At 43.9% G+C, this 27,832-nt stretch overlaps 1 protein-coding gene across 2 annotated transcripts in view; it reads left to right on the forward strand.

Moving 5' to 3' along the window:
* Window positions 1-27,832, forward strand: part of LOC138249850 (glutamate carboxypeptidase 2-like) — a 477,831-nt gene that overhangs the window by 94,797 nt on the left and 355,202 nt on the right. For both annotated transcript variants that reach the window (XM_069204011.1, XM_069204012.1), the window contains exon 3: window positions 5,764-5,950. In XM_069204011.1, coding sequence (XP_069060112.1) covers window positions 5,764-5,950 — 187 coding nt within the window. The remainder of the gene's footprint in view (window positions 1-5,763; window positions 5,951-27,832) is intronic.

Below are 27,832 nucleotides of genomic sequence, written 5' to 3' on the forward strand. Positions count from 1 at the left end.
GGTTATTGGTAAGGGCAGGTAGGTACCTACACTTAGCAATAGGCCACTAACCACCACTTAGGTCCAGTTAGGTCTCAGTAAATTAAAACCAGCTCAACCCTTGGTAGCTTGGCAACGAGCGACAAAGCTTAACTTAGGAGAAAGAGTGTAAAGCATTCAAATATCACAAAACAGTAATTAAATAAAACACAGGAAACAGTTTAAAAATCCAAACCCAATTTATGAAAATAGATTATATTTTTATCTTTAAAATGACACAAAAATAAATAAAATCGGATAAGGGGAACCGGAGATATGAATTTTTAAAGAATTATTGTTTTTTTAGCGCCTGGAAACAAAAAGCGCCAATCGGGTCATCTGGTTGCACCTCGACCAGGGCAAAGTCAAAGTTTAAGGCCGACCGCGATGGAGCCCTGCTCGGCTACAGCTCGCGGGAGGCCACGGTCAAAAGTTTACCTTCGGACTTAGTCTCTTTTCTGAAGATTTTCTTCAGCGGGATGAACCTGCCAGTCCAATCCGACCTCCTGGAACTCTTCTCCGGATACGCGTCGCAGGAGCCCTCGGTGGAGATTTTTACCTTCGGACTTAGTTGTTTTTTTGAGGTGAAAATCCTTCGACCGGGGTAAACCTGGATCTTGATCCGACGTCCCTGGAGCCCTCCTCAGATACGCTGGCTGGGAGGTCGCAGTCAACTTTTTACCTTCGGACTTAGTCTCTTTTTCTGAGATTTTCTTCAGCGGGACGAACCTGCAAATCAGGCCGGGTTGTGGTTGAGGCAAGCCGGCTAGAGTTGCCGCGGCGAGTCGGTCCCTCTATGGAGCTTTTTTTCAAAAGTACTCCAAACTTCTGGGTCTTCTCCCAGATGTTCTTTTAAGGTTCTTTTGGGATCCACAGCTCACCCCAAGGGTCCAGAAGCTCTGAGATGATCCTTGGGGGTGCGGACTACAACTCCCAGAATGCACCTTACGCAAACTCCTTTTTGGCCACTGGGCAGTGGTCAGCTGGTTAATTTCTTCAGAAGTTGGTGAAGGGGACTCTGGTTAGCAATTTTTCACCTGTAGCAAACAGGGAGTCCCTCCTTGAACCAGTTAAAGCCAGGCAAAGTCCTACTTGTGGTGAAGCCCAAGTGTGCAGCTGGTGTAGTCCTTCTGAGTGCATGTTCCAGGTGCAGGCCAGGGGTCCAGCAGGGCAGTCCTTCTTCTTCTGTAGTTCTTCCTGGTAGGGATGTGGTAGGGAACTGAGGTGTGGGTGCAGGTCTGCCAGTTTTATCCTTGCTCCTGGGTGAAAAACAGGGGGTCCTGATTCTCCAATCAGGTGAAGGGTCCTTCCCCCTGTGATGACCACTTCCTGAGAAGTGTGGCAAAAATCAATCCCAGGAGGCACCATTCCTTAAAAATCCATCATGACTGAATCTGATTTTTGGAGGTTACATCTGGGTGAGTCCACCCACTGGTGTGGCTAAAAATCATAAACACACCCCTCTCCTGCCCTCTCCTAATCTAATCAAGGGGGCACCTAGTTGTCTGGGGTTGCAGGATGTGGGGGTGTTGCTGGGTTGCTCCAAATGTCCTTCTCTGCCTTTGAAGACCAGTTTGGCAGCCCTCCTCCTTCCTGCCTCACCTTCTGCTGAGGGGAAATTCCCTCCCACAGGCACATCTCTTTGTGTGAAGCCAGGCCACTTCACACCTGATCAAGGCAGCCTGGCACAGCAGCAAAAACAATGCAGGGCTGAAATTGGCAACTTTTCAGGTAAAGTTTAAAACTCTTTACCTGAACAAGTTATAATAAATCCCACAACTGGAAGTTGTGGGATTTATTATAACAATTAATTTGATACCAAACTCTTGGTATCCATTACTTAAGGGGACTTTTAAAATTAAAATAAAGTCTCCCCATTCTAGCCTATGAAGGCCATTCACTACAATGAGGGAAAAACAAATTAGGCTGTTTTTACCTCACCAGGGCTTATAAAACTACTTTTATAAGGTCCCTGCTTATAGTTACATGGCACCCAGCCCTAGGGGCACATAGGGCACACCTTAGGGGTGACTTATATGTAAAAATAAGGTAGTTTAAGACTTTGGAACTACTTTTAATTCCAAAGTCAAATTAGCATAAAACGTTAATTTAAAAGCAGCCAGCAAGGCAGGCCTGCCTTTAAAATGTCACTGGGCACCTCAGCAGTGCACCTATGTGTGCACTACCTATGCTGTGGTCCCGAAACCTACATGCCCTACCATATACTAGGGACTTATAGGTAGGTTGACTTAGCCAATTATAATTAGCCTAATTTGCATATTGATTTTACACAGAGCACAGGCCCTGGGACTGGTTAGCAGTACCCAGGACACAATCAGAGTCAAGAAAACACCAGCAAAAAGTGGAAAATGGGGGCAACAAGTTAGGGGGCCTCTGCAATCAGCCCTGTTTTCTCACATATTACGATCCTGGTGCACGTGTTAGTAAGGGATTGGTTTTCCCAACGCATCAGGGGACTCTATTTGTATCCTAACTTATGAGGCAGGTGTGTAGACACTTAAACATAAATCACATCAAAACCGCTGTATAATATCCCCAAACTGACAGCCTTGTGGAGAGGTTTAATGGTTCCCTGAAGCTTACCTTGAAAAAGATGTTGTATGGAGAAGGGAGGAATTAGGACCAGCTACTACCTTTGGCCTTTTCTGTTATTAGGGGACAGGTACAGAGCAGCTTGGGATGGGGGGGGGTAATCTTTCAAGCCAGAAACCTTGTAGCTTATTAGAACTTAGCAAGGAAGTGTGGGAGAAGGATGTAGGAGATGAAGTAGGGGGGGTTGCTGGATAATGCACAGGAATTACGCACTCAAATAGGCAAACTCCGGGAGTTAGCCCATAACAATCTGGAGAAGAACCGAAAGAGATAGAAAGATGTATTTGGTAGGGGAAAGAAGTTGTGCACCTATCAGGTTGGTAAGTGGGTCTTAGTCATCCTCCCCACATTAGCTAAAAAGATGAAGTCTGAGTGGCAAGGACCCTACCGCTATCCAAAATAGGTAATGTTACTTATCGGTTGCTTATGTCCCCAACCAAAGAGCAAAGTTATCACATTAGTCTCCTAAAAAATAGCTGGGCCCTCTTCCCAAGAGGGTACATATCGCTCATCCGGGAGAGCCCCACACTGATTCCCTAGAGCAATAGTTCATAAAAGATAACCTAACCAGAGAAAAGAGAGCCCAACTGCTACAGACACTAGAACCATTTTCCTTTCTGTTGTCTGACACCTGGGGAAAATCCACTTTGCATAGCACTCTACCCCTACCCAAGACGGGGTAGTCATGATAGATGAACTAATTGAGAAGTTGGGGGAAGCTAGGTATATCCCTAACATAGATAGTACAGAGGAGTACTGGCAAATAACCCTGAAGAAAGAAGACCACAAAAAGACTGCCTTCTCAGCTCCCTCAGGATTGTTCCATTTTACAGTGCTTTTCTTGGACTATACTGGCCCTCCCTGTGCTCCAGCCTTAATGAATGAGGTCCTCAGAAACCATCAGTCCTATTCCTCAGTATAACTAGATGACATCTTCAGTAGCACTTTTTAACAACATCTGGTCCACTTCAGGAGTTGATGAAAGCACACCCACATATCAATGCAAAGAAATTCAGAGCAGGATATGGAAAAGTGAAATACTTGGGGTATACCATCAGGAACGGACTCATAGAACCTCCAGACAAAAAAGTTGAGGGTTAGGCCATTTCTGGGTCTCCTTGGATATTACCGGTGAGTTATACCTAGCTATTCAGATATAGCAGGACCCCTACCCGACCTCCTCAAAAAAAGTACCACCAATCAGGATTTCCGAAATTCCACTAAGGTGGTAAAAGAAGCATTTTGAAAATTTAAAATGGCCATCACCTTGAGGCCTTTGCTAGCGCTCCTGGTCCTTAGTAAGTAAAATTACAAGGGGATGTGTATAGGCCGATGAACCTTTTGGATCACATGGAGTATCCTGGCTATGTAGTAATCAGTGAACATCAATTATCTATGTAATCAATCAATAACCATTATGAGACTCATTAAGCATGAGACAATATGTCAACATTTCGTGAATAACCACAACTCAAATATACGTTTTATCATTTTTATCACCACACCTGCCCAATCACTGACCTTGCGACACCTTCCTATAGAAAATAATGATAAATATTGTTAAATTAAAAATAAGTTATTTTGATTTTTTTAAATATATACAAATTTACTGTTTGAAAATAATTAGTATTGAATAATATATTTTCATATCATTTTCTTAATTTAAAGATAAATGCAGCTTTAATAAAAAAAAAAGATGAATGAATTTCAGTTAATATTATTCATTACTTTTTGTAATTTTTCATACATAAGCAAACAAACATTTTACTGTTGCTTGGATTTTTGTAATCTATCTTTAAAAATTACATTTGATGTAATTTATATTTACAGTAATGTAATGATTATTTAAAAAATAAGGTAATAGTTTAAAGTTTCTACTAGTAACATTAAGGTGAGGGTGTTTGCCACCGTGGAGAAAATCTTCACATCGCAAAGTAGAGGGCAATGTGTAAAAGTTTATTAAATCTAAAAAAACAATATTTTATATATTTATTTTAATTGTGGACATGAGAGCACAATGTAGACAGCTGCTAAAACTGTCTCCAGCTGCATTACAACTTCCCATTCCCCAGTTCTGCTTCATGTGGGGAGATATGCAATAGATGGTGGCCCAGGTAGAGTGCAGAATCTTACGCAGGATCGGGGATGCAGCTTGATCTGCTCTGACCGTTTTTTTGCACCAGCCATGATTAAGTGTTGTGCTCCCTCATATGCATTCTGTACACCTAGAGAATTCTGAGCATGCACGCTTGGTATGTCAATGTTATGTGAAGCCATGCCCATAATGTACTTTTACCCCAGTATAGGGGACAGATTGAAACAAAACTTTTGAACTTTGGCACATAGGCCGTAATTACGAGTGTGACAGTCTCAAGTCCGCCACACTCGCGATGGCGATTGAACCGCCCCAGACAGAGCGGTTCGACTGCCCTATTATTACCATGGCAGAGCTGCCACAGTCCGACCGGCGACACCGCTAGGCTGCTGCCAGCCTGCAGCCTAGCAGTCCCAGAGGGTTGTAATCCACCTGGGCAGCGCTGCATGCAGCGCTGCCCTGGGGATCACGAGTCCCCTTCTCAGACTGGCAGAATGGGAGTGTCGGGCCACTGGGGGCCCCTGCACTGCCCATGTTCTTGGCATGGGCAGTGCAGGGGCCCCCATGCTCAGCCAGGTTGTCATTCCACTACCCGAATTATGGGCAGTGGAATGCGCAACGGATGCTGCTGCAGCTGCCGCACCGCCACATTGCAGCCAGCTCGATTACGAGCTGACTACAATCTTACGGCCCTGTTAACCACTGGGCTGGCAGGTGGAAACACAATTTCCACCTGCCGGCCCAGCTGGAAACTCAAAATAGGGTTTAGTCCACAATGGTGGTGTGATGAGCTGCCTGACAAACTCATAATGAGGCCCATAGTGTTTACCGGAGATAATGTAAGCATGATTTTCAATTTCTCTTGTCCAAGGTCATATTGTGAGTGTTGTAGTTTTAGATATCATATTGTTTGCTAGGATACTTTTAGGCCATACACGCTTATTATTTAACAAAAAAAACATTTTGACAGTTGCTTCTTTCAAGACTGTGATTTCAAACTGAAATTGTCATCTGAAATCATTTGTGTTTTGTTTCAGCAATTTCACACAGATTCCTCATCTGGCAGGTACAGAGGAAAATCTGCATTTTGCTAAGCAAATCCAAGGAGAGTGGAAGGAATTTGGACTGGACTCTGTGAAGTTGGCTCATTATGATATCCTGTTATCTTACCCAAATAAAACTAATCCGAACTACATTTCAATTACAGATGAGAACGGAAAGGAGGTAAAAGACTGTTATTTTAACATGAAACAGAGACATATATGTTCACATACTGCATTACACAGAAGATTAGTGCACTGTGGCACACTTAACCATGCACAAAGATAAAACACTCATGCATATATGTTGGAAAACCTTGAAAGGTTGTCTCATTATATAGGGCCTTATTTCAATTTCTCTATACATAGATGTAGGAATACCGCAGGGCCAGAATCTCTGATTCCACTGGGCTTAACTGCTTGGAGTAGATGTTAAAGTATAGAGTGTCATTTCTCTCAAATGTGTTGCAGGGGGTTGGAGAAGGGAATGTCAAGAGGGGACTGGAGGTTTAGTGTGACGTGTGAGGAACCTCTTCTGCTCCCCTTCATGCTGGAGGATGTAGCCAGGCAGGTCATGAGTGTATCACCTGCTGACAGCTGCAAAGCCTACAAATAGTCAAGCCTGGTGTTTTGGGGGGCCGGAATTATGAGTCTCAGGTTTGCAGATAATTCTGGGCCCATTGACACCAAGAAACCCCTAAATGCCTGAAGCTCTTTTTGGAGTAGCACTGCAGGCACACCGTAATGAGGCCTCTGGTTTGTACACTTGTAGAAATCTTGATCTTTTGCTTCATCATGAAGCTTGTTCAACACCAAAAATACATTGGCAAAACCAATAGGTCTTGCCTAAGCAAGAGCAATTTACTTTTCCAATATATTTAGCCATGTTTTACACTAGCTTGGCAGCTGTTCAGCCTGGCTAAATGTTAGTGATGTAAATGAGAGTGGTGTGAAGTAAAGTGTGGTGGAGGAGAGTGGGGTGTTATGAAGTGGCATAGAGAGTCATGGAGTGGCATAGAGTTGAGTTGTGTGGGGTGGAGTTTCATGGAGTGACATAGACTGGAGTGACATAGTGTTATGGAGGGAGTATCATAGAGTGTTGTGAAGTGGTGTAAAGCAAGGTGGAGTGGCTTAGAGCATGTTGCATAGAGTGGAGTAGAGTGTTGTATAGTGGTGTAGAATAGAGGAGAGTGGAGTGCCATACAGTGTAGTAGAGTGGAATGGCATAGATTGGAGTAGAGTGGAGTAGCATAGAGTGTCAGAGTGGAGTGACATAGAATGGTATGGAGTGTTGTGGAGGGAGTAGAGTGTCGTAGAGTTGAGTGATGTAGAGTGTCAGACTGGAGTAGAGTGTTGTAGATTGGAGTATCATAGAGTGTTGTGAAGTGGTGTAGAGCAAGGTGGAGTGGCTTAGAGCATGTTGCATAGAGTGGAGTAGAGTGTTGTATAGTGGTGTAGAATGAAGTAGAGTGGAGTGCCATAGAGTGTAATAGTGTAGTAGAGTGGAATGGCATAGATTGGAGTAGAGTGTCATAGAGTGGAGTAGCATAGAGTGTCAGAGTGGAGTGACATAGAATGGTATGGAGTGTTGTGGAGGAGTAGAGTGTCGTAGAGTTGAGTGATGTAGAGTGTCAGAGTGGAGTAGACTGTTGTAGATTGGAGTGTCAGAGAGTTGTGAAGGGGTATAGAGTAAAGTGGAGTGGCTTAGAGTGTGTTGGTTAGAGTGGAGTAGAATGTTGTATAGTGGTGTAGAATGAAGTAGAGTGGAGTGCCATAGAGTTCAGTGGTGTAGTAGAGTCTAATGGCATAGAGTGGAGTAGAGTGTCGTACAGTGGTAAGGAGTGGAGTGCCGTAGAGTGGAGTTCTGTAGTGGTGTAGAGTGGAGTAGTGTGTTGTAGCATAGAGTTGATTAAAGTGGTATGGAATAGCATATAGGGAGTTGTGTAGAGCATTGCACAATGGAGTAGTGTTGTAAAGTGGCATAGAGTGGAGAAGAGTGCAATAGAGTGAAGTGGCATAGAGTAGAGTAGAGTGTCATAGAGTGGAGTAGCCGTTAATGCAGTACAGCCTCATAAAGTGGAGTATTGTGAAGTTGAGCAACCTAGCATGTAGGGCCATGAAGTACAGTGGTGCAGAGTAGATTGGCATAGAGTGCAGTGGCTTAGAGTGCATTGGTTTTGAGTAATGTGGTGTAGAGTGCAATGGTGCGGAGCAGAGTAGAGTGGCACAGCATAGATTACAGTGGCACAGAGTGGAGTGGTGCAGGGTGGAATACAGTGGTGTAGAGCTGATTATTTCAAAGAATAGTGAAGTGGTGCAGAGTAAAGTGGAGGGAGGGGTGTAGGTTAGAGTGACATAGTGTGCAGTGGCATAGAGTCACATAATTTGCAGTGGTGTGGAGTGCAGTGGTGTAGAGTAGATTAGAGTGGTGTCAAGTGCAGTGGAATAGAGTGCATTGACAGAGATGAGTGGTACAGAGTAGAGTGCAGTGTTGTAGAGTTCAGTGGCAGAGAGTAAAGTTTTGCAAAGTAGAGTGTCTTAGAGCACAGTGGTGTAGAGTGCAGTGGCATAAAGTGTTTCAGAGTACAGTATATTGGCGTACAGTGCAGTGGTGAGGAGCAGTTGATGTAGTCTGCAGTGGTGTAGAATACATTGTTCTTTAGTAAAGTGGTATAGAGTACGTTGGATAGAGTGCTGTGGTTTAGAGTAAAGTGGCATAGAGCTCAGTGGCGTAGAGTAGAGTGGTGCAGCACAAAGTAGAGTTGCATAAAGTGCAGTGGTGTAGAGTAGATTGTTTCAGAGTACAATTAAGTGGCATAGAGTGGAGTGCTGCAGGGTAGAGTGAAGTGGCATAGAGCAGTGGCATAGAGCAGAGTGGTGCAGAGTAGAGTGGAGCAGCCTACACTAGCATGGTGTAGAATACAGTGGTGAATAGTAAAGTACAGTGCAGTGGCATAGAGTACATTGGTGCAGAGTAGAGCACAGAGGTGTAGAGTGAACTGGCATACAGTGCAGTGGTGCACAGTACATTACAGTGGCATAAAGTGTAGTGGTATAGAGTAGAATGGTGCAGTGGCATAGTGTGCAGAGGCATATACTTGAGTGGTGCAGAGTAAAGTGGAATAGAGAGCAGTGGTATAGAGTACAGTAGTGCAGAGTGCATTGACATAGAGTGCAGTGGCATAAAGTGCTGCAGAGTAATGTATAGCGACACAGTGCAGTGGCATAGAGTGTAAAGTGCTGTGGCATAGAAAGGAGTGGCATAGAGTGGAATAGTACAGAGTGAAATACAGTGGCATAGGGTCAGTGGCATAAAGTAGATTGTTTCAGAGTAGTGTGAAGTGGAGTAGAGTGCAGTGGCACAGAGTACAGTGCCTTGGAGTGCAAGGGTGCAGAGTATATTAGAGTGGCTTTGAGTGGATTGGTGTAGAGTGCAATGGCGTAGAGTAGATCAGTGCAGAGTGGAGTGGTGCAGGGTAGAGTGCAGTGGCACAGATTGGAGTGATGCAGAGTATAGTGGAGTAGAATGTAGTGGTGTAGAGTGCATTGGCATAGAGTGGTGTATAGTAGAGTGGTGCATAGTACGCGGCTGGAGAAACAACGCGCAGCATTGCTGACGAAGGCTGGTGAGATCGCAACCCGCGCTGCGTGGTTTTCGAATCATCGTGCAGCAGCATTACCGATGCAAACATCGCTGGGTGTTTAAAAACAACGCAAGGCCTGCCCGGACCCGAGAGTGCTGTTCATATCAACGCATCGCTCTCCTGCGGAGAGAAGAAACGACGCACACTGACCCAACTGAAGGAGAAACGACACACCGTCTCGCTCGTGAGTGATATCGACGCATCGCAAGCCCCTTTTGACGCGCACTCGCCCATGTGGGGTTATTTTTGACGTGCCCAGGTACATTTCCTCACTAACAGCGTTAGTGTTGTGTTTGAAATCACATGAAGACTTTTTTTGGTTTTTAATTGATGACTTGTGTATGGTGGATTTTTGTCATTTTGGTCTTGTTTTGTTTAGATAAATATTTCCTATTTTTCTAAACCTGTGTTGTGTCATTTTGTAGTGTTTTCATTAGGTTACTGTGTGTGTTGGTACAAATACTTTACACCTAGCACTCTGAAGTTAAGCCTACTGCTCGTGCCAAGCTACCAAGGGGCTGAGTGGGGGTTAGCTGAGGGTGATTCTCTTTTACCCAGACTAGAGTGAGGGTCCTTGCTTAGATAGGGGGGTAACCTGACTGCCAACCAAAGAACCAATTTCTAACACTATTCCTTATTGCATCTCTCCATGTATGTACAACTTGTCTGCTATTTTCACAGTGCTCTGATACCCCAATGGATCTTGTTTGTGCTTTATAAAACTCCTCAAATAAATAGTATTACATCTATTGTATCTTCTCACCATTGCAAATAATTGCCTGTAGTCCTACGCGTGAAAACAGATACCTGTCCCTACAAAGAATTTTCAGGAGGGTGGGAAAAGTGCTTGAAGTGGATCATGTGTGTCTATATTCTGGAGTAGTCTGGCCAGACTGTACATCAACTCTTGCATCCTTTTCCAGGCAATGGTTAATTTGAATGATTCTCAAAGAAATTGTCTTACCTTTGATCAAGCAGAATCTGTTTTCTGGAAGACTGGTTCCTTCAAAATGCCTTGCTTACTACATTATTATTCTGGGTTTGGTGGGTTGCAGCAAAGCGGCATGCTACACAGGGCAGTGAATCCGGGAGTGGAGGACTCGATATGACAATATACTTCCCTTAACTTCTTTTATTCAGAATGCAGTTACAGTTCCTTCTCCCTATAGGGTTTGATTACCATGAGCAAATGTGGAACATATTGTGATTTGGGGATCAGTAAATCAGGCAATGATCCTCCAGCTCCTTACTCCTAGGAGGTGCAGTAAAACTCCACCTGCAGTGGAAGCCAGGCACCATAAACCATTGGCTGCTTTCACAAAGATCGTGATTTTCAAATGCTTCAGGCAGAGTACACGTTGCTATCTTTGCCACTGCTGGAGCAGTGAAATGTTTGGTACATACCATTGCATCTTACTAACAAATTAATAATTATGCTCATTAGTGCTCAAAACCGCCATTTCTAAAAGGCTATTTTATGCTGTGAGCAAAGTTTACACCAGACTTAAGCCTACACCTATATGGCACGTCTGAATGACCAGGCAACCACCTGGTCAGAAAATGCTCTAGCAGGGCTGAAATTCATTGAGGGAAATAGAGAACGCTCCCTTTAGATTCTGTCCCAGTGCCACCATAAGATTACCTAGAAGGACAACCACCAGCTTGCTGAGAGATCATAGTGCCAAACGCTGCAAGGTTTGCGCCGAGTTTCTCTGAAGATGCTGAGGACCAAGCTGCTGAGACAGGCAGACACAGAAGAAGGGAGCCTGTCCTAAAGAAAGCTCGGCCTGGTAAGTGAAGAGTAGGACAATGTGGGTACTAAAGCAGCACAAGCCAGAGGGTCTGAAGAGAGCTGACCAAAACACATTTGACTTGAAGTCCAAGAAGACTGCCTCATGGCAAAAGAATCATCAGCCAAAGGGAAGTTGAAATGCAAAGAGCTCCATGTGCCCTGTCATAGGGATACCAGTGGAGGACATCCCCCATAGAAGTGCTCAACATCAAAAGACAAGCGAGAGAGGGCGAAGGAACTGATAGACGTCAAAGCCCCTGCTCCAAAGAAAAAACAGCCAACCATGATCACGCAAAAGAAGAGGTGCTTGAAGATGAAAGAAAGAAAAGACAACTCAATGTCAAAATGGCGGCGACTCTGCAAAAGAAGGATTTTGAGGAATACCTTTGGGAATTTTGAATCCTTTTGAAGGCTTCGGGGTAACCGAGGTGAGAGGAGATAGTAAATGTTTTTAAAAAAAGAGGTAACATTTTATTTGCATAGTTAACTTAAATTGTTGCAAAGCAAAAGAAACATAAAAGAATAATGAAGTATAATATAAAACTACTGTTAAAAAGTGCATGTTTGAGAAACTTTGCCCTAATTTGTAACTAGATGTTAAGCGGGCCAAAACTGCCTGTCTCCATGTTCAGGTTTGTCTTGCGATGAAAGTGTCTTAAGCAGATAAACCCTTTCTGCCTTCAGTTCTGCACAAGGGCAGAGGAGGTGTGGCAGATCCTCCAGTCCTTTTTCACACAAATGACAGTTGGTTGCATCCTCTGCCAAGATGGAAGATGTGGCTCAGACAGTGCTATGCCCAGATGATGTTTCAAAAATGTCTCCTTTGTGTATCTAGAGTACTCTTGGCTGAAGTATTTTTGAGTGCCTAATGTGCGGTAGCCGTTGATCGTCATCCAGGCATGGCTGCGTCTTGCGAATGGGGGTTTATCTTCCACCAGTGAGAGCCTTTTAATTGTTCGCCAGGCCAGTTTTTTTGAAGACTGCATGACTGGTGGTAATATCCCAAACCTTGGACAGACGAGTGTTTGTGAGTGATCCCTGAAGGAAACTACTTGTGGGTGATGTGTCCCTGTGCTGCAAATTCAGCCAGAGTAGAAAGTTCAAGGTGTTGAGGGTGTTCCTGATCATATGCCAGCAGACTATGAAAGCTCCTTGCCTAGCCAGAGACTGTTTTGTTATGCTGAACAACAGCCAGATCTGTGCTGCCCAAGAATAGTTTGGGATGCTGAACATAATTCTGTAGGCCTTAACCAGAGTACTGTCCAATATTTATGAATCTCTGCCCCTCAGTGCTTCTCTTCCATAAGTGATTGTTGATAATGCGTTGGCTTGAGCTACCCTGAGAAGAGGTTTCAAGTGTTACTGTCAGTACCATCACTTTTCTTTTAATCTCTTCTCTCTGTGTGGCAAGTATGTCTCCCTTACCGATGATTATGCCCAGATACCTATAGTTTGCTGCTGCCTGGATTTGAATATTCCTTAGATACCAGGCTCGGGGTTCTTTCCTTATGCAGTTTATCATCATTGTTTTGGTCTGCTCAAGGTTCACTTTCAGAAAGATATCTGCTGCATAAATCTGTATTGCATTAAGGTGGTGTTGTAGGCCCACTTGAGCTGGCCGGCCAGTACCACGTTGTCTCTGTACAGGAGGCTGGATAGTGGCCTGCCCCCCAGTCTTGGATATGTGAGTTGCAGGAGTCGAGTTTCTGCGTCAGGTCATCTATATAAAGGTTGAATAACGAGGGGGTGAGCACGCATCCCTGTTTTAATCCTTTGATGGTTGGAATTCACCTGGAGAAGTGCATGCCATTGCCCAGTTTCACCTGCACCCAGGATTCTGAATGAAGTAAAATTAGCTTCTCCAGCAGTGCCCCCAGGATGTCCCAGTGTGCCAGTTTTCTCCAGAGCCCACCGCAGTCTATCTTATCAAATACTGCCCTGAAGTCGATGAAACATAGATGGAGGGGCTGCTTAGAAGAAACCCCCTCTATAGGCATTGCCATGGGTAGGATATTGGTTGTTGTGCCTGTGGCTTTAGAAAACCTGGTTTGGTTGAGTGGCATAATTGCATTTGCCTATGTTCAGGCTTGTAATTCTTCAAGCAGTGTGTCTGGGAAGTATTTTGCCTCATTGTCGATCAAGGCGACCAGGCAATAGTTTTTGGGTAGAGATTTATTACCACTTTTGCTTACCACCCTCCTAGTCATGCCCCCAGTGGTGATGGATCTTCTGGCCAGCACCAGGTTTCTTGCTGGAGATCCCTTGCTAGCTGAGTCCTTTCTGAGGGATGGGGAGAGTGTGATCGTGCTTTGTGGCCCCTGTGGGTTAACTGTGTGCCCTGTAACATAGCTTTAAAGATTTCGGTTTATGCATAAGGTGGGGCTTTTGTTTGCAGATGATGATTACTCTGGTTCATCTTGCCTGGTCTTTTGAAGATGGTTGACCAATTCCTTCTGGGCTGTCAGGAGGGTGTGGGGTCGGAGCAGGAAGGTGTGTCTTCCAGTGTGGTTTGTAATGGACGAAAGAGAGGATACACAGCTGGTTGCGTTGAAGTTGTTCTTTTATTCTGGCCCTTCCTCCTTTGCGTCCATCTCTGTTTTGCATTTTGAACTGGGGCGACCACAGACAATTGAGGTGCTTTAGCAAGGGATCCTTGTTGACCTGCAGAGGGAAAAGGAGCGGGACTCCCAAGTGAGCTTCCATTATGTAGATCCAAAGCGTCTTTCGGGTCAGGTGCCACTGAGTGTGGCATACTGTGATCTAACACTCCTGGGCCAGCAGTACCCTCTCTGGCAATAAACACTTCCTTGAGTTCCTTTAGGGAGTCTTTGAGCAAGGAGGAGACAGTGGACAATTTGTCCACAATCAGACGCAGCTACACATCATGTTGCCTCTGACTGTGCCTGTTTTATCAATGAGTGAAGGTCCCCCAACTACTCATTGGTGCCTGAAACATGGACGCCAGAGTGTTTAGTAGGGTCAGCTGTATATCCATCGTATCCGACTGGTATTGAAGGGCCTTAACTGAAAGCTGCATGGTGTTTAACAGGGACGTCCACGCATTGTCTGTTTTCAGCGTGGTCGTTTTACCTAGGCTCATCTTGTTGCTGGTTCCTGCCTGTCTCTTTGATCTTGTGCTGCAGCCAGAGAGGAAGATTCCTGTGGTGAATCCAGGTAGTAGGAAGCTAAAAGTTCTGCCCAATCCTGGGTACCCCAGATATGAAAGAGCCCCTTGCTCGTCCACCTGATGATCGCAGTCCTTGAGGCCCTTTTTAGGCACTGTAGGGTCCCGGTGCACAGGTGGTGGTGAGTTTGAGATCCCACTGTTTAGTGGTGGGTGTGGTATGGGTTTTAAAGCAATTGAGCTGATGACTTGGACATTGTTTGCCCCCTGGGTTGTGGCCATTCTGTTATCTCTGGGTGAAATGAGGGAATCTTCCTCGGCTCTTCTACAGTTTCCTGCCTAACTGACCTGGTTTGTTTGTACTGAGGCTTCCCACTGGTGACCTGCATTGCGTCTGTCCTCATATCCATCTTGGCTTAACCACGTGGGTTTGGGTGGTGGGTAAAACTGGAACTAAGCTGTTGCCCTCCCCTTGGGTATAACCTGGATGTTGTAGGATGCTAGGCTCATAAGAGCCTCTGCTACATGGTTGCCTGTCCCTTGCAGTTGTGAAAGTTGTAGGGGCTGAAGAGGTGACTGTAGATGTTTAGTTTCACTACCAGTTGAAAAGATGGTGGAGCCTGCATCTTTCAAAAGAATTTCAAATACATTTTTGGGTTGGGAACTTCCCTGAGCATTGGTCCCTGATTGGTCTGTGCCCCTGCTTGATGTGACCATTGACTTTGGGTCAAACGTGCCTAGGAGATCTGGGGATTGCATTTTCCTACTTGCATTTGCGTATTGTGTCTTTTTCCGCTTTGCTCTTTTCAGGCTGGTACGGGATGCACCCATTGTTTTTCCTGACCTCATGAGGGAGGGAATTGGCTGAATAAAGTAGCTGACCACCCTTCTTTAAGCAGGGCCTTCTTTTAATGTCTCACAATTATTTGTTTTGCTTTGCTTTTCACAATCTATTTGTCTCGTTCAACCCGTTTATCTGTTTGACTTTTGTTTGACTTAGTTGTTGTTCTTTTTTCTCCCTGTCCTTCCTTCTGATCCATAGCAGCTGTAGTGTCTTTTTCTCAGTGCTTCTCAGTGTGGGCGTCACAGGCCCCTGCCAAGCCTGCCCGTTCAGCACTGCCTCACCCCTCCTGCAGTTTGCCAGAATCTTAAGGTGTCTTGCTACAACAGGAGGGGGCACGAGCATGCTCGCCTTGTTGCTTGCTTGAAGTTCAGAGGTGAGAGGGTAGGTGACGGTTCTGGGGAGATGTAATTTTGGTGGTGAGTTAGTGAGGCTGAGGCGGCTGTTAGATATGCAGGTCAACAGACTTCAACAGAACCTTGGCCGCCTCCACTGGCTGCCTCCGCTGACCCCGCAATGTACTGAATGTACCTCTCTTGTTTTAGTCACTTGCAAGTCCTCTCCCGGTTCTGTATAGAGATCTGGTCCCGATCCTGACTGCACCAACGCTCCCCTTGCCCTCACTGCAATGGCAGTGGGTTGGCGATGAGCTGATAAAAGATGAGGTAGAGGACAGGGTTGAGACAGGCGAAGCTACATCCGAATGAGACAGGATGAGCCAGGCCAGGCGAATCGGATGTTTTTTGGGATGTTTGTTGGATGTATGTAGGATGTTTAGTGAACGTTATTGAGTATTTATTGAATATAGTTGACTATAGTTGTAGGTGCCTGAAACTGGCTGTGGCTAACTGTGGCTAGGCCTGCAGGAGATAAGGCCGTGCTGAGGTGGGTCAGGGGTGAGAAGTGGGGAGCAAAGGGGAGGCAGCTGCTCCTTTGTGGCTCAGACTGCAAGCCTCGTGGCAGTTTCCAGAGCCAAGAGGATCGGGTGCACGGGGAGTCGCTAAAAGTGAAGTGGCTCGGGGTTTTTTTTGTGTGTTTTTTTGTGGTCACTCCCTTTACCTTTCCCTCCTGTGCTTGTGCCTCTTCTGATTCCACAATAGCAGCAACAGTTGGGGATGGCTGCAACACCAGCAATCCGACTGTGGGCCCCGGGTCCCTGCTCCTCAGCTCCACAGCTCCTCTGCAGGGGTATCCCCCTGCAGCACACACCATCTCCGCATTTCTCCTTATGTGGCGGGTGGCAGCAGGGTACAGCAGGTCCGTACTGAACTTGGAGGAAACAGAGGAGGTAGAACTTGAACAGCCACTATAACAGAGCCGCAAGAGGAAGAACAAAAAATGTTCTTTGAAGATTGATAGCTCGACAGGAACCGGAAATTATTTCCAGATGTCAAAAGCATCAATAACCTGTGCCAAGACTTCAACACCAAATCACCGGAGGAAGGAGTCAACCCCTACCCCTAAAAGCCATCTCCTCCAGACACCATCCCTGTGTATAATTCCATGGTAAAAAGTAGAGCAGACAGGAATGGAGTCCAATTTGAGGAACAAAGGGCACAGACATGCTTTCTTCTTTAAACTCTCATACCCTCGCAAACCAAGAGTCCGTGCCTCCTGATGCTCCCCAACATTCTGGATCAGGGAAAAAAGGCTTTTGGAGAGCCAGCAGCCTGCAAGGCTGTATCCCAGAGGGTCAAAAAGTAGTATAAATATTCTTCCAAGGACCCACTATACATCCAGGAAATGCAATGGCAGATTCTATAATTATGGCCACAGCAAGTAAGAGAGCAAACATCCCCACATCTACAAGCCCTCCCCCTAGAAAGAGAGCCAGTGAATAGAAATAGTGGGGCGTAAAATGGCGAGATGCACAACAAACCAGTGGAGGATCATCATCATAAATTGATATGCCCACCAAAACTGGGAAGAAGTGGGAGAGCTGATGAAACACCTCCCAGAGCAGTTCCATAGCCAGGCAGTTACACTATTAGAAGAGGGGAAAACGATAATCAGTACATGCTTCTAGTATGCCCTTGATGCCACAGACACAGTCACAATATATCAAATCCTCTTCACGAGTTACAATACAATGTGTCAATTATTCATGTACAGGTTTCTTCATAATCATAAGAACGGAACAACCAGGTACTCAAATTAAATCTTCTGGAACTCCTGAAGACCAACTTGAACTACGGGTTGGAGTTTAAGGTACTCCACGGATAAACTCAGAACATAGTTGGAGTTACTGGCATTCCCAAGATTACACTTGATACATGGATTGGAGTCTAAAATACTCACAAAGGAAATTTGGAAACAAGGTTGTTCTAGGTACAAAAGGTTGGAATTTACACAAACTCTCAAGGTATGTTAGAGACCAGGTTACTCTCGGAAATAGGTTACATTTGGAAATGAGTAAAACTCTGAACAAGACTATACTTGGCACAAGTCTGGAGTTAATGACACTCTCAAGTTTGTACTCAGTACATTGACTAAACTGGCAAACAAGGCTATACATGAAATAAGGTTACAACACAAGGTTGGAATTATTAACACTCCCAAGGTTGTACTCCGTACATTAACTAAACCCAGAAACAAGGCTATACAGTAAACAGGGTTACTCTTAGCACAAGGTTGGTGTTACTAGCTCTCTCTCAAGGTCATGCTCTAAACATGGATTGGAGTAAGGAACACTCCTCGGGTATGCTAAAAACAAGGGTTCATTCTGTACATAAGTTGGAGTCGGGAGCACTCCCAAGACATGCTAGAAAACAAGGTTACACTCTGTACAAAGTGAGAGTCGGGGAAACTCCCAAGATATGCCAGAAAACAAGATTACACTCAGTACATAGATTGGAGTTACAAAGTTGATTCAGGAGACAGTCTCTAGTCCATGAGCAACACAGTACAGGAGACAAGACTTGGAGGGAGGGTCCAGAACAAGCAAAGAGTGAGATCTAGAGTCTTGAAGGAGATGACAGACAGGCCTAAAAATTCTGCTAAAGATTAGTGCGCACTAACCTGGAGGCAAGTACTTAACCTGGACTAGCACTGGAGTTCGAAGATGGCTGGCGGGTTGATGTAAGAAGTTCAAGAAGAGGTGGTATCATAGCTCTTGGAAGGAGACACTGAAAGAGTTGCCAAAATCAGGATCTTGGATTCATCAGAAAAAGGCTTGAAATACTAGAGTGCTGGAAGGTTTCGAGATGACTCTAGAGATGATTGCAGGGATGAGGTTGCGGAGGACTAGAGTGATGAAGGTCCGGGCAACTCTGGAGATGAGTGCAAGGATAAAGCTTGCCCTGTACAGGAACACAGGATGGTTCAGGTGAGTCAAGAGGTCAGTGCAGGAAAGCTGCTTGCGCTGGACTGTGACAGGTGCTGGTTGGGGTACAAGTACAAGTACAAGGCCAAGTTTCAATGCAGGTTCCAAGGGGTCATTTATAAAGGAAGCCAGGAATGTTTCAGAAAGGCATGTATGCCACGTAGAGTCTTCCAAGTGAACCTTGAGAAAATCACGTTACATGCAAAGGATATGAGGCTTAACAGGCAGCAAGTGCAAATGGTAATTGACATCAACAAGTACAATGGAACCCAAGTGCATTATGTTACAATCCAGTAGTTCACAGTGGAAACGTGACTATCCTAAAAGGCACTTGATATCTACAGGTGCTAACTATTCTAAACTTGCATAGCAACGGAACTGAAGGGCGAATACTTCAGGACTTTGGAGAGGAGGGAGCCCTGGATTACTTGATGCAAAAATACATCACTGGGTAAAGAATGACATGAGGCCAGAATGCAATACTCCTCACACATAGAGCACAAGATTGAGTCATGACACTTACCAGTAGGAGCAGTTTTGCAGCTTGAAAATTTTCAGGATTCACCATCATCCCTCCAACTCGCCCAGGAAATGAGGTGCAGTAAAGTGGGGATGAGACTGCAATACCGCTCAAACATAAAATGAAGCCATTAAAGACAAAAAGAGTCACCAAGGAAAAAACAAATCTGAAAATAGTGACCACAAACATTGACTTCTGGTGTGCACCTCTAATGTAATGGATAGATGGACACAGTACCAAAACAACATGTGAACACAGAAAATTCCTCAAGCTGCAAAACCCATGGTAAGTAACCATTTTATTTTCCACATCTGCTAGACCTGTCCATTAGGCGAAGGCTCCCAGGTGACAGTACAACACAAAGGATGGCTGACAAAGTTTACTGTATGAATGTACTCACTCCTTCACTATTTATCTGTTTTTTTATTTCATATATTCAGTTTGTAATTGAACCCTTAGATAGAGGGGCTGAGAAATTTCTGAATGTTAAGAGTTCCAGTGAAGAGGATCCAAACTTTGGTGAGAGGTTTGGAAGTACTGAATGGGTTGTGTGGGTGGATCTTGAGTTTATTTGTTTTTTCACATTTTGCTCTCTCCTATGGCTGCATTGGTTATGAAAGATTCCTTTTTCATTCCTGAATTCAAAAGAATCCTTAGGTTTCTGGCAGAAGAGATGAACTTCAAGGTGTTCTGTCCATAAAATATAGACAAAGAAATGGTGCTGTGCTGAAAAGGAGGTAAATTACTGGATCTCACTTTTAGAATAATTTATCATTAGGGAGTGTAAGACTAACTAGTGGCAGATGGCAGTGAGAAAAATGAGTACCCTTGCCTGAAGGAGGGATGAAGAAGAAGACAATTAGAAAAAGACTGGGGTGTTGCCACCACAAAGATTGTACAGAAACACAAAAGAGTAAACAATATCTCAGAGGTAGAGATGTAGAGCGAGAAAAGGAAAGGGCCAAGGACAGAAACCTGGGGAGCACACCCGTTATAAAATGGGTATTTATTCTTAAAGGTCAAAGGCAACAGAGAAAGGCCTGTGAGGGAAGTAGTAGATGAAACATTTGTGGGGCATGTGATACCTAATGATTAAAGAAAAGATAGAAGTTGAAGTTAGTACATAGATGTAGACAATGAGTATGGAAGAAAGCTGATTGTGAAGTGCATTGGTGATAATGTTTTAATATCTGAAAGTTCAGTTTATTTTGAGTGCAGAGCAATGAGTGAATGAATGAAAGGAAATTTATGACGTTCACAAATACCCATACAGAGGGTGTCCTGGCAGCAGCTGGAGGGAACAGAAGAGAAAAAAGGATAACAGAGAAGCAAGTGTTAAAAACTAAGGAGGTAAGTTTTCAGTTTCTTATGAAAGTCATTATGGTATAGGGGAAACTGTAAATTTAGGGGCAAAACATTCCATGCTCTGGTAACCATTGCCTCCTGTCCTGGTTTTTTTAAATGTGGAGACAGCCAGTAGTTTGGCAAGGCCAAAATAAAAAGACCTGGTGAGCTAACACCAAGTGAACAGTGCATTTGTTTAAGATGAAGAGTATAAATGCAAAGCCTTGTACTAAAGACAAAAAACTTGAAAGAATAGCCACCCTGGGGCTCAAACAGATCATCTGTAAGGATATTTTTTTTAAAAGGGATGATGATATCAATTGCCTCAGACATCCATGTGTTGAAGACTTTAGCATTAATATCAGTCTCCTCCTCAATGGAGACAATCAAATACAGAGATTGTTTGTGGAAAGTCTAATTAGGACAAGGCTCTGGTGTGCTAGACGGATGGATGGTTTGAAGAAGGTCACATCGTAGAGAGCAATAATATAAAAATAAAAATAAAAAACAAACAACTGCTTTATGATGAGACCAAGTCAGGTCAACAGTTTAAGGTACTTGAACCATACTTGAGTCAGCAAACAAAAGATCTGGAGTGTGGCTATCAGTGAGAGTAGGTGCTTGTATCAACTAGTGGATGTTAAGTGAGGGCCTAGCTGATGACACGCCCTGCTTCTTTAAAGCAGGCATCATCTACTTATATATTATAATCACCTACGATTAGAAGATGGTCATACTTGACAAAGTAGTGGTCAGATCAGTAAAAGAATCTGCCAAGGTTTGTGATGGAGTAGGTGGTCGATAAGCCAGAATGATTTTAATTCAAACTGTGTTGCTTTTTGGGAATTAGGAAAGAGGTACTTTTTGAAGGCATTATTAACTGTAGAGAGAAGGGAGGCCTGGGAAGCCTCTTTACTAATGACTGACCCTAACCCAGACAAGAGGGGCAGTCTTCACATGTAATTTTAAAACTGAAATGGACGATAGCAGCAATATTGGAATCTGAGTATTCCTTAAGCCAGGTCTCTGTGATAAAAAATAATATCTAACTTGAATCTAAACTCAAGTTGCTCACTTTATTAGTATGCTTAATGGGGGCACATACAGTAAGCAAGCCACCTGAATGACAGGAAACATTTGTTAGGCTTACCTGTAATATTGTGGTGCTAAAATAGGGTCTGTATTTGGTCAGAGAGTAAATGAAAGGGTGGATATTGCCTTTGTTAGGCATTCTAAAAGCAGAACAGTGCAGGAACATTGATTAATATTGCCTAAAAATTCACGAGTGTCGTGGATATTTTTAAGGCACAATTGCAAGGTTGCACTGGTGGGGCAAGAGCAGAGATAGAGAATACGTTCATGACTTACCTAAGCAGGAGAGTGGGTTAAATGGCTCAGCTCATGTATGAATGGGTACCAATGGGCTTGTCTCAAGGGGACCTTCAGCATGCCCACAGTGTGTCCACACCTCCATCAGGAAATTGAAGGCCGAAAGTAAGATGGTGGTGGTGGGCATGTCTGTAGGGTGGATTGAGTCTCCCTGGTAATGTAAAGGTAACCGTATAGGCAGGCCAAAGTGGAGTCTGCCAAAACTCCTGATTGAGGGGTGGAAGAAGATAAAGTAAAACAGAAGCCCAGTGTCCTCTTCACTGTAGATCATAGCTACTGAGAAATAAATACAAACAGAAATAAAATTAAAGAAAGAAACCAATACAAAACTGGAAACTAAAATAACAAGCCCAGCTAGTCAGCTGTTAATAATTAAAATAACAAACCGACATAAGAAAGAGTGATCCTGGGCCTGGCTCCCAACATATAGCGAAAGTAGGAAAATGTGGGGTAAGAGAAATATAACATGCCATACTACTGATGAAAGTGGTGCATGTGAGATTAAAGGGCGCACACCCTAGCAGCTTACATTCACTACCCTGAAACTAAGATGGCTTTGGAGGTGTGCTTATAAGGTGGGTCTTCGTGGCAACATGACACAGTTTGGAAGCTTAAGGAGAGAGCTCTAAACCCGCTGACAAGAGGCAAAAGAAGTAAAACAAGACCCCAGTATCCCCTTCTCTGTGAATCACAACTCTTGGGAAATAAGTGCAAACAGATTGTTTTTTAAAAGTAGAAACCGCCATGAGAAATTAAAATAACACCCACAGTAAGTCAGCTAAACAAAACTAAAATAACAGATATTAGAGAGAGTGATTGCTGGGCCAGGCTTCCCCAATGAATTTGAAATGAAGAGGGTTAAGAAGATTGTTGAAGGACAGGCATGGCATAAGACGGTGGAAGGACAGTTGTTACAGTATTTAGAAGAAAAAAGTAATTGTGACCCTGACCAGTAAATGAACAGCATGTAAGGATCAGAAATGTATTTTTTGTTTCATAAGAGGTGGAAACCTAGCTGATTTGAATCATGGATGTTATGTGCCAGATGTAAGGGAATGGGTAAATAAGCTGTTCAAGCAAAGAACAGCCCTGGAGTAAAGAGAAAGAGGTTTGATGGTTTATGGGCTAAATGGATCACGTGGTGCAAAACATGGGTTTGTATCTTTGATTATTAAGTGAGTTCAGATGAAGATATTGTAACGATGGGTGAGAGTACAGCAGAGTAAGGATAGGGTGTAGTGAGGTATAAGAGGGTGGAGGTAGAAAGGTATATAGTGTGGCTAGAGTTTATCTAATGAACATTTTAATGAACTATAACTCAAAATCTCTGACTGTTAAATGTCAGTCTGGGATAAACAGGCTTGGTAGAGAGAGTAGATTTGTTATGTAAATCGGTATGAGTGAAGCTGAAGTGAGGTGACAAGGTCTCAAAACTTTGAAGGTTAGGAATTATCCAGAACATCAAAATATATGTTCAGAGCTTGCTTGTATGCCCTCTTGGTTTGTAAAGGTTTTTGTTCTCACATCACTTAATTTCTGTTTTCATGCTATGAATGCTAGGTGTAATCTATAGTAGTGAATTTGGGATGGCAGGGGAGATGGTGCATAGAGAAAAGTGTGAACCAAATACTTGCTTCAGGGTATAGTTAAGTAGATCCAAATATGTATTGTTTTGAGGTGGGGTAAGATCATTGTGTATTTTCATGAATGCTGGGAGTAAATATGGAGAGTAGGGTGTTAAAGGGAGATGAAAGTTGTGGACCGAAGTGTGTGCAATAAATGCTGAAATTGAATGTGAGGTATTGTGTTGGCTCTAATTATGACCTTTAGTGGTGTCCATAGATTATTGGTGTAGAGTCTTTGTTGATTTGGGAGTGATCGAAGAGAAGTAAGACTTTTGCTTTTGTTTTTTAAGTATTAGTTGAAAGTCACCTAGATAGGTGAATGGACTGGTGGGTGCAAGTGCATCAATTACTGAATTTGTTTTGCCAACTAAAGTACAAATCTTGGCTGGTGGTGTTAGATACTATGCTTACTTTGAACTGAACAGGCACTGACGTACAGTGATATCCAAATGAGGTTGGAATGATGTTGGTGTAGAAGTAGGGGTGGTTGTGAGTGAATTGTTTCTAAGAAAAGATACTTTCCCTGCTTTACGGCTGTTGTGAGGAAGAATATGGAGTGCAGGCTGCAGGTGTGGTTGCATCCTTGGGATCAATATAGGTCTTCAGATAGCAGTGAAATTTCATTGGGTCTGTGAGGTGTGAAGTAATCTGTACCAAAAACTTTTTTTATCACAGACTTAATAGACATTCCATAGACAGAGTATGAATGAGAATTCTTTTAATGTCAAATTTGAGAGCACAAAGGCTTGTTAAGCATTAAGTTGGAGGAGGAGGGGAAACAGTGATTTGTCCTTGCTGTGGGGAGGTATCCCACCTGGGTAAATGTGTAAAAAGGTGCCTGTAAGGTATTATTATGATGTGGCAAATGGTATGTTGTTTTGGGTTGTACACCTGAAGTTTAGGGGAGTGTGAGACACAGAAGGAGAGATTTTGATATTAGTTTGGTATCTAGTATATACTGTTTCCAGTTGGTTTAACTGCAATACTGTAGAAATTGATTAAAATGCATGTATAGTGTACTCTCCATACATTATTCTCTACATATCAGTCAGTCACTCTTGGCCAACATCGGTTTGTTGTGTAGTGTTGTGCAGTGCATGTGTGTTAGTTGCATCTACTGGTTGCACGGGTGTCTGTAAATGGTACAATACATGAAGGATGTAGTGCTGTGCAGTGTGGGTATGCTGTATACTTATGCTGGATGTAGGCATGCCTGTGAACAGTACAGTAAATGGAAGACTCTGAGTTCGATTTTGGGAGACCCAGGGCTGCATGGTGAAACAAGAGGAGAGGGGGTAGACAAATTCCCCTCCAGACCTCCAACATAAATTTCAAAGACTCAAACACTAATCACATTTGTGCCTGGAAATGAAGTAAGGGAGGGAGCTTGAGACCCCACATATTTTAACTGTCAAGCAGCCAGTCAAGATTTGAGAGGAGAAGTTCTGTAAGTCTTGTCCCTGAGACCAGGACTTTGGGCCAAGGCCTCCTAGTCTCCCAGCTGGATGAGGGGACATCACCCACAGAATCCAAGACCACCTGCTTGGCATCTATAACACCAGCGCCTCCCTATTTGCAAATACTAGTGTGCCCTGTGAAGAAGAGGAGCGCATTGGAGGGAGCGCAGTCCAGTGAGGAATCTTGGTGAGTGGATCCCCTTTGTGAGGCATGAGGCAACAGCTGCTGCAGTAATTGGGTTGTTGCCCCTGTGCAGGGAAAGTATGTCACACCTCTTCCCCGTATGACAGCCGCTGTGAAGCGAGCCATGATGGGGAATAAACACATCACTAGAGTGATGAGAGAGTGGGAGGCAGGAAACTGCTTAAAGAAACACTAGACCCTTGACCTCAGGGGACTTAAACTTCGCACTTGTATAGCACACTACTCACCCGTTAGGGTCTCAAGGCACTGTACGCATCGCGCTGTGAACCCCTCCTGGCTTTTCCCTGTGAGGCACCCACTCCTGGGCAACCCCCAGGATGAAGCCAGGCATTCAAGCGCTGTCAGGGCCGTTGTGGAGATTAAGCAAGCTATTGCCCAGAGTTACAGAGTGGGACCCATTAATTAGATTCAGCACTGAGGTGACAATTATCTGGTCCAAGGAAATTGAGCCCAAGACCCGCCGAGGTGGGAATTAAACCCTGGTCCTGGGCCAGATCTCTGCATCAGGGTCTGCCGCTCTAACCATTGTGCCACACTTCTCCACACTGTGGAAGTTGTTTGTAAATGCCGTATTTCCCTTTGTGTTGGTAATGTTTAATTAAATACTTATTTTTTTGTAAAAGTGAATGGATGACTGGAAACGTATTTATTGCTGCTGCACATATTTTGAGTTGTGAACCTTTGTTCACTCCCTATATCCACCTCCCTTCAAAAGAGAAGCCTTTGACCGCTCTGAGAGTCATATACTGAAGGGGTACTTGGCCCAGTAGCTCAGTATCCTTAGTAGGCCAGGCCCCAGGACATCAGGAGTGAAAGGTCTCAACCCCCACTTTTGGGTCCAGTAATTCCTGCTTGTCCCATGGTCCCCTAAATAGGGTTCTGATAACCTGTCCTTTTGCCACTCAGGGACAGTAGGTGGTAGGCAGAGTGTCAATTAGAAGCCAGGGAAAATACAGCATGGGACTGCCTGTCCAGACATTAAGCCATAATATACCCACCCTTAAATATCCTAACAGTCTTTCTACCTCCCCCCAAGACTGCAGTGCTTGTTATACATATATATGCATAGATATGCATATATATGTATAAAGAAGGAATGGAATAAGAACTGGCCATTCCTAGCATCAGACCTTACTACCACCCCTAAAGCATACAAGGGAATATATACTCCCCTAGCCCACCTTGCGCCACATTAGCGTCATTATTTTTTCTGTTAATGTGGCCCAATGTGGTAAAAAAAAACAGCCGTAATTATAGAGTGGTGCAATGCATGCATTGCGCCACTCTGTACGCCTTTGCGCTACATTATGCCTGCACCAGGCATAATGTGTGCAAAGGGGGTGTTCCCCTGTTAGGGGGTGCAAAAATGGCACAAGGAAATCTATGATATTTCCTTACACCATTTTTTACGGCACTTTTAATGCCTGCTCAGAGCAGGCGTTAAAAGGGGGCTTCCATTATTTATAATTGGCCCCTGTGTACTGTGCAGGAGTAGCGCCTATATTTTGGTGCTACTCCTGCAGAGTACATCAATCACGTCATGAAAAATTATGCTATTACCCTCTACCCTACACCATGGTGCGCTGTATTTTAAATATGGCACACACATGGTGGTGGTAGGGGGCGCTAAGGGGCGCAGGGAAAGCGGTGCTGCACTCGGTGCAGCGCCATTTTCCATAACTCTGCCTCAAAGTTGTTCTGGTGGTTAGGGAGCAGATTCGGGGATTTACCCCCAATCTGCCCTCCCTGCATGGGATGGTAAACCTACTAGACACGAGGGTCATTTTTATGTGCGCACTCTTAATATTGCATGGTTTTATATTTTATGATATATCTAACATTCATCTAGTCCTAGCACTACATAAAGGTGACAACACACAAAATACTCACTTTTTCATTATTTATTGAGCAAAATAATCAGCCAACAGTAACTAGTCTTGTATGAAAAGTTAAGTCCACCCAGTGACTCAATAATACACGCAACCTACCTTAGTGGTAATAATTTGAACTAAACATTTCTTGAGATTTTATTCGATTGATTGATTTATTTATGGTGATTTAAAAAGAGTAAGTTTTACTCCATATTGAGTCTCTCGGCATCACTTAGCGAGTGTAGGATGCTTCGCACTAATGTTATTGTTAGAAAAGCCAGGTTTTAAAAACTTTACTGAAGTTTAACAGTTGAAGTTGAGAATGAATCCCCAGTAGAATTAACTTCCAAAGTGTGGCCCCTTGTTCTATGAATGCTCTGACACCCCATTTGTTGTACCTCTGGTTGAGGAGTAGAAATCTGCCAAACTGTACGATCAAGGTTTCTCACAGGAACATGCTTTTTGAATTTATACATCAAAAATTTAGAGGCAGTGTCATGGAAGATTCTGTACATTATGCAGGAGTATATAAAACAAAAGTTTGTTCACTGTAAACCAATGTAGTTGGTTAAGGTAGCTGGAAAACTAGTTTTTGCTTGCAAGGCCTTGGTAGGCAGAGTGGCCATAGTCAAGGCATGATTGTACTAATGCATTAGAGGTCATGATCCTGCAGGGGAAAGATAAAGATTGCATGGTATGATGTACTATGTGAATCTGAAGAAAAGCTGAGGTAACAGTATTAATTTATATTTTCAGGTTCAGACTACAATCCAACATGACTCTGAAATGTCTGACTGATGAAACTGTGCAGGGGCATTGTCTGAGTTGGGAAGACCAAAGGGCCACACCCCAAAGGTTTATTTTGTTGTAAACAGGCACAATCTAATGTTTTGCTGGATTGAGTGTGAGATAATTTTGACCCATACCTGTGG

The sequence above is a fragment of the Pleurodeles waltl genome, chromosome 8 (assembly GCF_031143425.1).
Source record: "Pleurodeles waltl isolate 20211129_DDA chromosome 8, aPleWal1.hap1.20221129, whole genome shotgun sequence".
NCBI lineage: Eukaryota > Metazoa > Chordata > Amphibia > Caudata > Salamandridae > Pleurodeles > Pleurodeles waltl.